The sequence below is a fragment of the Scyliorhinus torazame genome, chromosome 12 (assembly GCF_047496885.1).
Source record: "Scyliorhinus torazame isolate Kashiwa2021f chromosome 12, sScyTor2.1, whole genome shotgun sequence".
Classification (NCBI taxonomy): Eukaryota; Metazoa; Chordata; class Chondrichthyes; order Carcharhiniformes; family Scyliorhinidae; genus Scyliorhinus; species Scyliorhinus torazame.
In genome coordinates this window covers 1,939,525-1,951,571 of record NC_092718.1, presented here as the reverse complement: position 1 = coordinate 1,951,571, position 12,047 = coordinate 1,939,525, and the positions used below count along the sequence as shown (strand labels likewise).

Below are 12,047 nucleotides of genomic sequence, written 5' to 3'. Positions count from 1 at the left end.
CAAGGTACCGCATGGTAGGTTGTTGCAGAAGGTTAAAGCTCACGGGATCCAGGGTGAGGTTGCCAATTGGATTCAAAATTGGCTGGACGACAGAAGGCAGAGGGTGGTTGTAGAGGGTTGTTTTTCAAACTGGAGGCCTGTGACCAGTGGTGTGCCTCAGGGATCGGTGCTGGGTCCACTGTTATTTGTGATTTATATTAATGATGTGGATGAGAATTTAGGAGGCATGGTTAGTAAGTTTGCAGATGACACCAAGATTGGTGGCACAGTGGATAGTGAAGGTTATCTAGGATTGCAACGGGATCTTGATCAATTAGGCCAGTGGGCCGACGAATGGCAGATGGAGTTTAATTTAGATAAATGTGAGGTGATGCATTTTGGCAGATCGAATCAGGCCAGGACCTACTCAGTTAATGGTATGGCGTTGGGGAGAGTTATAGAACAAAGAGATCTAGGAGTACAGGTTCATAGCTCCTTGAAGGTGGCGTCGCAGGTGGACAGGGTGGTGAAGAAGGCATTCGGCATGCTTGGTTTCATTGGTCAGAACATAGAATACAGGAGTTGGGACGTCTTGTTGACGTTGTACAAGACATTGGTACGGCCACACTTGGAATACTGTGTGCAGTTCTGGTCACCCTATTATAGAAAGGATATTATTAAACTAGAAAGAGTGCAGAAAAGATTTACTAGGATGTTACCGGGACTTGATGGTTCGAGTTATAAGGAGAGGCTGGATAGACTGGGACTTTTTTCCCTGGAGCGTAGGAGGCTTAGGGGTGATCTTATAGAGGTCTATAAAATAATGAGGGGCATAGATAAGGTAGATAGTCAACATCTTTTCCCAAAGGTAGGGGAGTCTAAAACTAGAGGGCATAGGTTTAAGGTGAGAGGGGAGAGATTCAGAAGGGCCCAGAGGGGCAATTTCTTCACTCAGAGGGTAGTGAGTGTCTGGAATGTGCTGCCAGAGGTAGTAGTAGAGGCAGGTACAATTGTGTCTTTTAAAAAGCATTTAGATAGTTACATGGGTAAGATGGGTATAGAGGGTTATGGGCCAAGTGCTGGCAACTTGGACAAGTTTAATGGTAAAAACTGGGCGGCATGGACTGGTTGGGCCGAAGGGCCTGTTTCCATGCTGTAAACTTCTATGATTCTATAAGAGGGCGAGGATCAAGTATGCTTATACGTGTGTTGCACAATGGTTTCAGGGTTTGGGCTTCTTTCTAAACTATCCTCTCCTACGAACACTATTTAATTTTGTAATATTCTGCCCTCCAATTACAACTGTGGAACCGATTTCTAATCGCTAGTGTAGCTAAAAAGCAGGTGAACTATCATTTAGAGTTGAACATGATTCACCTTTCCCTCAATCTGTTAAGGACTCACTCATCAACTCTCACAGATGGGGAATCACTTTAAAAGACTGGCCAAAATACCTACTCCATCATCACACATCACCAGCTTACAAGTTACAGGGGTGTGAATAAAGCCCAATTTCTACTTGGTTAGTTTCACAACAACATACAAATTGTTGCTGGACTGAATTTCAGACACGGAGGACTGCAATCGAAACCATGGTCCAATTTCTCAATTTAATAAAGTTACAGGACTTTTTTTTTTTAAAAGGCAGAAATTACTACTCCTCCAAAAAAGTTATTCGTCAGGCTAACAAGTGGGAAGTGTCGAGACTATCAATTGAATAAAAGAACAGATTACTACTCCCAATACTTCATAGGTTCAGTTTAAGAGTCCTCAGTATTGCTACACGAGGGTAAGGCTGCAAATACATTTGATTTCAAGTCCATATATTTGAAGTCCAATGTCATGCTTTAATTATCCAGTACAGCACAGTAGTACATTGATCCAGCAAGGACAAAGAAAGTCCAACACAGGATGGCAAAGCCAAATCATGCCACACCCCAAGCATTGTCTATTCAGAGGACCGGAAATAAAGTCAAAGCATCCCTGACCATGAACAAAACCTTGAGCGCCAAGTTTGCAAGCATCCAACTGAGTGATCTGGTTAAATGCGTTGGTTACACAACACTCTCGAAGCCAGGGGAAGTCAGAATCTAGATGGGTTGATCTGAATGCAGAGCTGAACTGAACCCAGTCCTGTGGTCCATCGACTCCACAGCAATTAGTCTCAGCCATGATACGGTTCCAGGAATCGGTGAGGCCCATGTAGTTTTTGAACTGATCGTCATTCTGCCAGTTCCGGTTATCATACAACTGGAGCATTTGCTTGAGCAAAAAGTTTGGAACCAAAAAGTCCCTGTGTGTTGCAGCTGTGATGCATGAAGCAACTTCAAAGATATAGACAATAAGCATCAAAATAATGTATGCTAAGATAACTTTCTTGGCTGATTTCATGATTCCAAATATACCAACTATGCTCAGTACAAACAAGCAGAAGCCGACAAAAAGTCCAATCCAAGCGGCGGCAAAAATGTCACCATTGTCGGCAGCTGAAAGTAAAGGCCAAAGGCCATGCTGATCCGAAACATGGAAAATGCATTCAGCCATCAATGCAATGCCGCACAACATGACCACATTTCCAAAAATGAGCAGTCCTTGGAACACCCTCACTCCAGAAGTTCCTTTTGGCCATTTTTGATCAGCCTGATGCCTCTGCTCTGTGTCTCTCTCAGTGTATTCGATTATTGATCATTACTCATAAAGATACCTGGCGACTCAAGAGCAAAGGTAATAAAACAGAGCAAAGTTAGCAACACCTAACACACCTGTCCTCGCACCCAAAAAATCGGCTCATCCTTGTCTCGGTCATGTGTGCCCTGTGCAGCACCTTAAACTGTATAAGGCTGAGCCTCGCGCACGAACATAGAACATAGAACAATACAGCGCAGTACAGGCCCTTCGGCCCACGATGTTGCACCGAAACAAAAGCCATCTAACCTACACTATGCCATTATCATCCATATGTTTATCCAATAAACTTTTAAATGCCCTCAATGTTGGCGAGTTCACTACTGTAGCAGGTAGGGCATTCCACGGCCTCACTACTCTTTGCGTAAAGAACCTACCTCTGACCTCTGTCCTATATCTATTACCCCTCAGTTTAAAGTTATGTCCCCTCGTGCCAGCCATATCCATCCGCGGAAGAAGGCTCTCACTGTCCACCCTATCCAACCCCCTGATCATTTTGTATGCCTCTATTAAGTCTCCTCTTAACCTTCTTCTCTCCAACGAAGAGGAAGAGTTCACCTCCCTAGAGCATCTGCCCACATCCCTTCCTCGATCTCCTCTCCCAACTCCTCCTCCTACTTACATTTCACCTCCACCACTGAGGCCTCCTCCTCCTGCATCACCTGGTAAGTTTCCAAGATCTCTCGCCCCCCCCCCCCCCCCCCGAGAGCACCCTGTGCGTGGTAGCAGCCGCGGGAATTCCACCACCTGCCACCTGGCAAACGCCCTTACCTGTAAGTACCTGAAGGTGTTCCCCGGGGGGGGAGCCCATACTTCCCGTACCAGCCTCCCCGAACAGGCGCCGGAATGTGGCGACTAGGGGCTTTTCGCAGTAACTTCATTTGAAGCCTACCTGTGACAATAAGCGATTTTCATTTCATTTCCTCCAGCTCACCCAGGCTCGCGAACTTCCCGTCCACAAACAGGTCTCCCAACCTTCGTATCCCTGCCCTGTGCCACCCCGAAAACCCTCCATCTGTTCTCCCTGGGACGAACCGGTGGTTCCCCTGTATTGGGGTCCACACCAAAGCCCCAACTTGCCCCCCCCCCCCCCCCCCGGGCCGCCTCCACTGCCCCCAGATTTTGAGGGCAACCGCCACCACCGGGCTCGTGGTATACCTCCTTGGAGGGAGTGGCAGCAGCGCCATTGCCAGCGCCCCCAGACTCGTACCCTCACAAGACGCTGTCTCCAACCTCTTCCATGCAGCCCCCTCCCCCTCCATCACCCACTTGCGCACCATCGGCGCATTGGCGGCCCAGTAGTACAACAGAGATTGGGCAGCGCTAGCCCCCCCTATCTCTACTCCGCTCCAGGAACACCCTTCTCACCCTCAGAGTCCCTCGCGCCCACACAAACCCCGTTATGCTCCTGTTGACCCGCCTAAAAAAGACCTTCGGGATAAACACGGGGAGGCACTGGAACAGGAACAAAAACCTTGGGACCACCGTCATTTTGACTGACTGCACCCTACCCGCCAAGGACAGCGGTAACGCGTCCCACCTCTTGAACTCCTCTTCCATTTGCTCCACCAGCCTTGTGAAATTAATCCTATGCAGGGCCCCCCAGCTCCTGGCCACCTGGACCCCCAAATACCTGAAGCTCTTCTCCGCCCTTTTTAGTGGGAGCTTGCCAATCCCCCTCTCCTGGTCCCCTGGGTGAACCACGAACAGTTCGCTCTTCCCCATGTTGAGCTTGTACCCCGAGAAATCCCTGAATTCCCTGAGGATCCTCATTACCTCCGGCATTCCCCCCACCGGATCCGCCACATATAGCAGCAAGTCGTCCGCATAGAGCGACACCCGATGCTCCTCCTCACCCCGCACCAACCCCCTCCAGTTTCTCGACTCCCTCAGTGCCATAGCCAGGGGTTCAATTGCCAGTGCGAAGAGCAGGGGGACAGGGGACACCCCTGCCTTGTCCCTCGGTGCAACCGAAAGTACTCGCACCTCCTCCTGTTTGTGGCCACACTCGCCATCGGGACCTCATACAACAGCCTAACCCACCTGACAAACCCCTCCCCAAACCGGTTCAGCACCTCCCACATGTACCCCCACTCTACCCTATCGAAGGCTTTCTCAGCGTCCATCGCCACCACTATCTCCACCTCCCCCTCCCTCGCCGGCACCATGATAACATTCAGAAGCCTCCGCACATTCGCGTTCAACTGCCTCCCCTTCACGAACCCCGTCTGGTCTTCGTGGATGACCTGCGGCACACAATTCCCAATCCTCGTGGCCAAGACCTTCGCCAGCACCGTGGCATCTACGTTCAGCAACAAAATCGGCCTGTAAGACCCACACTGCAGGGGATCCTTGTCCCGCTTCAGGATCAAGGAGATCAGTGCCCGGGACATCGTCGGGGGCAAAGCCCACCCCCCCCCCCCCCCCCCCCCCCCCCCCTGCCTCATTGAAGGTCCTAACTAGCAACGGGCCCAACAGGTCCATATATTTTGTTATAGAATTCGACCGGGAAACCATCCGGCCCCCGTGCCTTCCCCGCCTGCATGCTCCTTATCCCTTTGGTCAGCTCCTCCAGCCCAATCGGGGCCCCCAATCCTGCCACCAGTCCCTCCTCCAGCTTCGGAAACCTCAATTGGTCCAGGAAGCGGCCCATCCCTCCCTCCTCCAGTGGGGGCTCGGACCGATACAATTCCTCATAAAAGTCCCTGAAGACCCCATTGATGCCAACCCCACTCCGCACCACACTCCCTCCCCTGTCCTTAACTCCCTCAATCTCCCTAGCTGCGTCCCGCTTCCGAAGCTGATGCGCCAGCATACGGCTTGCCTTTTCCCCATACTCTTAAATCGCCCCCCTGGGTCTTCCTCCACTGCACCTCCGCCTTCCTGGTGGTCACCAGGTCGAATTCGGCCTGGAGGCTGCGCCTCTTCTTCAACAATCCTTCCTCGGGCACCTCCGCATACCTCCTGTCTACCCTCACCATCTCCCCCACCAGCCTCTCCCTCTCCCCCCGCTCCTTGTGGGCCCTAATGGAGATCAGCTCTCCCCTAACCACCGCCTTCAGCGCCTCCCATATCATCCTCACTTGGGCCTCCCCGTTATCGTTGGCCTCCAGGTACCTCTCTATGCTTCCTCGGACCCGCTCACTCACCTCCTCATCCGCCAACAGCCCCACCTCCAAGCGCCACAACGGGCGCTGGTCCCTCTCGTCCCCCAGCTCTAGGTCCACCCAATGCGGGGCATGATCCGAAATGGCTATCACCGAGCACTCGGTATCCTCTACTCTCGCTATCAGCGCCCTGCTCAAAATAAAAAAGTCGATCCGGGAATAAGCCTTATGGACATGAGAAGAATGAAAATTCCCTAGCCCCCGGCCTTGCAAATCTCCAAGGGTCCATCCCTCCCATCTGGTCCATAAACCCCCTCAGCACCTTAGCCGCTGCCAGCTTCCTACCCGTCCTAGACCTGGAGCGATCCAGTGCCGGATCCAACACCGTGTTAAAGTCTCCCCCCATCACCAAGCCCCCCCACTTCTAAGTCTGGGATCCGACCCAACATGCGCCGCATAAAACCCACATCGTCCCAGTTTGGGGCATACACATTGACCAGTACCACCCTCTCTCCCTGCAACTTACCACTTACCATTATGTACCTACTGCCATTGTCTGCCACAATGCTTGACGCCTTGAACGACACCTTCTTTCCCACCAAGATCGCCACCCCTCGATTTTTGGCATCCAGCCCCGAATGAAACACCTGACCTAACCACCCTTTCCTCAATCTTACCTGGTCTGCCACCTTCAGGTGTGTCTCCTGGAGCATGACCACATCCGCCTTCAGCCCCTTCAGGTGCACGAACACGCGGGCCCGCTTGACCGGCCCGTTCAGTCCCCTTACATTCCAAGTTATCAGCCGGATCAGGGGGCTACCCACCCCCCCTCTCCCGCCGACTAGCCATAACCCCTCCTCGGCCAGCCACGCGCCCGGCCTGTTCCCCACGGTGGCAGACCCCCGTCTCGACCCCCCCCACTTGCTCCAGCTCCCCGTTGACCCTAGCAGCAACTCGATTCTTCCAGCTCCAGGGGCCCCTGGAAGGACCCCGCTTCCCATCAGAGAGTTCAACATGGTGACCACATAGGCCCTCACGTCCAACCCCTCCAGCAGGCCCAGAATCCGCCGATTCTTCCGCCTCGACCGATTCTCCATCTCCTCAAACCGCTCCTGCCATTTCTTGTGGAGCGCCTCGTGCGCCTCCACCTTTACCGCCAGGCCTAAGATCTCGTCCTCATTGTCAGAAATCTTTTGTTGGGCCTCACGGATCGCCACCCCCTGGGCCGTCTGTGTCTCCAGCAGCTTATCGACAGAAGCCTTCATCGGCTCAAGCAGGTCCGCTTTAATCTCCCTGAAGCAGCGCTGGATACCCTCCTGTTGCTCCTGCGCCCACTGCATCCACGCTGCCTGGTCCCCGCCCGCCGCCATTGTTCTTCCTCCCCGCACCTTCTTCGGGTCCACCATCACTTTTTTAGTCGCCCCGCTCCTGGTAAAAGCCATATACTGACGGGGAACTATTGTACTCTCCTTCCCACAGCGGGAAACGTCGAAAAAATGCCGTTGGGGGCTCTGAAAAGAGCCCAAAAGTCTGTTTATTGCGGGAGCTGCCGAATGTGCGACTTAGCTCCGCATAGCCGCAACCGCACGAAGGAAGGTCATTGATGAAGGACAACTGATGAAATGAATATTCCTTTAAAATCCAAAACTAGGGGCCATGAATAAGATTTTTTTTAAAGGGGAATCAAGCAGGATATACTGCTGTGAGATGAAGTAGAGTCGAATGGAACATAAATAATATCAAACTGGTTGAGCCAAATGTATAGTTTCAATGTAAATCCAAGGCAGAGATATCAACATTCTGTATTTCCCTATTCAAAAGGTTTATTTTCCTGTTAAAAACAAAACAAAATTATTAATGAGCCTGGGTAGCACTCGGGGTAGAGACCTGCACTAATGATGGGAGTTCAAACTCCAGCACAACAGTTGGAGAATTTAAATTCAGCTAATTAAATATATCTGGAATACTCCAGTCTGGCTGATGTAACTCTCGACCCACAGCAATGTGTTTGACTCTTAATAGCCCTTCAAAGTTGACCGTAAAACCGATATGAAACAGTATAATTCATGGGCTGCAGCTCACCACCTACAATGATTATTATTATTCACTGCTGTCTCAGCATCAGGGACCCGGGTACAATTCCAGCCTCAGGTGGCCGTCTGTGCGGAGTTTACACTTCCTCCCCGTGTGTGCATGGGTTTCCTCCGGGTGCTCCGGTTTCCTCCCACAGTCCAAAGATGTGCAGGTTAGGTGGATTGGCCACAATAAATTGCTCCTTAGTATTCAGGGATGTACAGGTTAGGTTATGGGGTTACAGGGATAGGGCTGTATAGATGTGGGAGTGGATATGGGTAGAGTGCTCATTCAGAAGGTCAGTGCAGGCTCGATGGGTCAAATAGCCTCCTTCTGCCCTGTGGGGATTCTATGATTCTCAAGGGCAATTAGGGATGGACAATAAATGCTGGGTTTGACAGCGGTGGCCATATTCCAGGAATAAAAAGTAGTCACAATAATGACATTATTTGACAAGACAAAACCAGACTGACCAGCAGGGAAGTCTTTGAATCCTCTCGGTGGAACGTTAAGTCTTCAGCAGACGCCTTTATCCAGTCTTTAACACCCTGACCTTGTACTGAAGTAAATAGAAAAGGATTAAAGTTGGCACTAAGACAGCTCATTTTGTAAAGGGCTTCAATACAGTCATGAGAATATCCTCATCGTGAAAAGCTGAGCAAAGGAATCGGAAGACCCAAACGTACAAATATGTTGGCATATATTCAAGCACTTCACACTCCAATAAACTTCCTAATGTCAAAGCTTTTCAGTGACCTTCCTCAACAAATCAAATAGAATTTGTTAGACATTGTATAAGATAAACACTGAACATCCTGTCGATGACAGTAATGGGTGTAGATATGCTAAGCAAATATTTTACCAAGTGTACTCAGCTATTCATAGACTTAATTCCACAGTAAAAGCTCAGATTCAAAGCCACTTATATGCAAATCAAAATTTAGTAACTAATTTGCACAAAGGACAGACAGTTTCTGGCCTTGCTCAATACAATACTACCCGCCTGCTACAGCACATTAGGTTACTTAGTAATATTCAATCTCAAGTTCAATGTACAAAATGCAATATCCTCAGCAAAGGGGATGTTTAAGATGAAGCACTCTTTCTATTCCAAAAAGACAAATCTTCACCTCATTCTCAGCTTTGCTGCTGAAAGGAAATAACCTTTGAATGCTTCACGTCAGATTGCATATTCAATGAAACCACCTCCGATCAGCTGCGGCCAACTAACACTGAACTCTAAGATCAGGTCAACACAAGAAAGTGCACCAACCAGTGCTCAAGTTGGGCTGACAGCAGAGGGTCTAACTGGCCTACAGGGCTTCACAGAATCCCCACAGCGCAGAAGGAGGCAGCCCTTTGGCACCAAATCTGCACTGACCCTGCAAAAAAGCATCCCACCTAGGCCCACTCCCTTGCCCTATCGCCACAACCCCAACTAACTGCGCATCTTGGGACACTAAGGGCAATTTAGCACGGCAAATCCACTTAACCTGCACATCGTTAGACTGAGGGGGGAAACCGGAGCACCCAGAGAAACCCACACAGACACGGGGAGAACGTGCAGACTCCACGCGCAGTCGCCTGAGACCAGAATCGAATCCGGGTCCCTGGTGCTTTGAGCAGCAGTGCTAACCACAGTGCCGCCAGGGATTGTTCATAGAAGGACAAGGGCAGCAGGCACATGGGAACGCCACCACCTGCAAGTCTCCTCTAAGCCACTCACCATCCTGACTTGGAAATATATCGACATTCCTTCACTGTGGCTGGGTCAGAATTCTGGAACTCCCTCCCAAGCAGCACTGTGGGTGTACCTACACCTCAGGGTCTGCAGCGGTTCCAGAAGGCAGCTCACTACCAAGGGCAACTAGGTCTGGGTAATAAATGCCGGCCTAGCCAGTGATGCCCACATCCCATGAATGAATAATTTAAAAACCAAAAATTCTGATCGGGTTATGGCTTGGATTTCTTTGGAGCCGTTTATTTTAGGAACAAGGTTACATTTTTTTTTTAAATTTAGAGGTGGAACATAGAACATAGAACAATACAGCGCAGTACAGGCCCTTCGGCCCACGATGTTGCACCGAAACAAAAGCCATCTAACCTACATTATGCCATTATCATCCATATGCTTATCCAATAAACTTTTAAATGCCCTCAATGTTGGCGAGTTCACTACTGTAGCAGGTAGGGCATTCCACGGCCTCACCACTCTTTGCGTAAAGAACCTACCTCTGACCTCTGTCCTATATCTATTACCCTTCAGTTTAAAGCTATGTCTCCTCGTGCCAGCCATTTCCATCCGCGGGAGAAGGCCTATCTAACCCCCTGATCATTTTGTATGCCTCTATTAAGTCTCCTCTTAACCTTCTCTCTAACAAAAACAACCTCAAGTCCATCAGCCTTTCCTCATAAGATTTTCCCTCCATACCAGACAACATCCTGGTAAATCTCCTCTGCACCCGCTCCAAAGCTTCCACGTCCTTCCTATAATGCGGTGACCAGAACTGTACGCAATACTCCAAATGCGGCCGTACCAGAGTTTTGTACAGCTGCAACATGACCTCATGACTCCGGAACTCAATCCCTCTACCAATAAAGGCCAACACTCCATAGGCCTTCTTCACAACCCTATCAACCTGGTGGCAACTTTCAGGGATCTATGTACATGGACACCTAGATCCCTCTGCTCATCCACACTTCCAAGAACTTTACCATTAGCCAAATATTCCGCATTCCTGTTATTCCTTCCAAAGTGAATCACCTCACACTTCTCTACATTAAACTCCATTTGCCACCTCTCAGCCCAGCTCTGCAGCTTATCTATGTCCCTCTGTAACCTGCTACATCCTTCCGCACTGTCGACAACACCACCGACTTTAGTGTCGTCTGCAAATTTACTCACCCACCCTTCTGAGCCCTCCTCTAGGTCATTGATAAAAATGACAAACAGCAACGGCCCCAGAACAGATCCTTGTGGTACGCCACTTGTAACTGAACTCCATTCTGAACATTTCCCATCAACCACCACCCTCTGTCTTCTTTCAGCTAGCCAATTTCTGATCCACATCTCTAAATCACCCTCAATCCCCAGCCTCCGTATTTTCTGCAATAGCCTACCGTGGGGAACCTTATCAAACGCTTTACTGAAATCCATATACACCACATCAACTGCTCTACCCTCGTCTACCTGTTCAGTCACCTTCTGGAAGTTCAGTAATTTGTGGTCTTAAAAGAATGTTCAGTTTCTACCATTATTACAGATTGTCCAATTCACATTTTGTGCGGAATGGGCAGATGGGTCATATTAGGTGGTTGTCAATTTGGCTTGATGTACTCAAACATCAAAAGGATAAAGCAGACTGTATTCACCTGTTCTTCTGCTGTGAACTTGCATGTCATTTCCTGTCAGCGAGGGTGGATAAATGCCTGTTTTTGGTGTGTTACCAATGTATCCTACAATGAGGATTGCACAAAAGTAATAAAGCCAACTTGGCCTTCAATTTTATCATTGCAAATGTTATTTGGAGATCAAGGAATGACCACTTGGGGAAATGTGCCCTACTGGTCTCATGAAACTGCAAATCTACACTGCTACCATCAAACAGTCTAGCTGCTTATCGAGCTTTTCTTATTAAACTCTTACGGTCTGTAAAAGTTGATCACAATCAACCATACTTCCGATTATTAAAAATTCAGTGTTGAGAGTTCTTTCAACTGCTTGCTGGAAATAGCTGTACAGTGCACCCTGAAGTAGAAATATATGGCAGTCCACCATGGAGAGCTGAAAACTTACAAGAAACTGCATGGACAGATGCCCTGGAATTCAAATGGTCGCCATGAAGCTCAGCAAATCCTGCACAAGAATTCACAGCCCTCAAATGATGGTCACCACGATGAACTCCCTGGTAAAGACACGAGGTATTAATATACATTTCAAAAGAGGCACAAAAAGTGAAAAGGAGGGAGAAAAATCTCAACATGTACCAAATCATGAACAACTTCGATAGCCAAGTTCTGCTCTTTCAACCTAATTGCTTCCCTCGTTCCTGATTTTGGGAGCTGCAAGTTGTCTTTGTGGCCTAATGTAGACAAAAAGTTAGATTAACACAAAATTCATTATATGGATGCTAACAAACTGACAATACAAAATGTTAGTAAGTACATGCAATTTCGGAAAGTTTCTGATCTGACCTCACACAC

General features: G+C 49.1%; 1 protein-coding gene and 1 pseudogene across 4 annotated transcripts in view; both read right to left on the bottom strand.

Annotated features, from left to right (window-relative positions):
- The window catches only part of trpm7 (transient receptor potential cation channel, subfamily M, member 7), a 207,375-nt gene that overhangs the window by 87,475 nt on the left and 107,853 nt on the right, over positions 1 to 12,047 (bottom strand). For 3 of the 4 annotated variants that reach the window (XR_011933842.1, XM_072470267.1, XM_072470268.1), the window contains 3 exons: positions 11,832 to 11,926; positions 11,641 to 11,749; positions 8,318 to 8,403 (listed from right to left, as the gene is read on the bottom strand). Coding sequence is in view for 3 of the 4 variants with exons in the window: in XM_072470267.1 (XP_072326368.1) it covers positions 8,318 to 8,403; positions 11,641 to 11,749; positions 11,832 to 11,926 (290 nt within the window). In the remaining variant the exon portion in view is untranslated. Of the gene's footprint in view, positions 1 to 8,317; positions 8,404 to 11,640; positions 11,750 to 11,831; positions 11,927 to 12,047 lie in introns of those variants that run through there. The other variant, XM_072470270.1, reaches the window with a different exon arrangement.
- LOC140387336 (uroplakin-1b pseudogene) lies at positions 1,689 to 2,643 on the bottom strand (annotated as a pseudogene).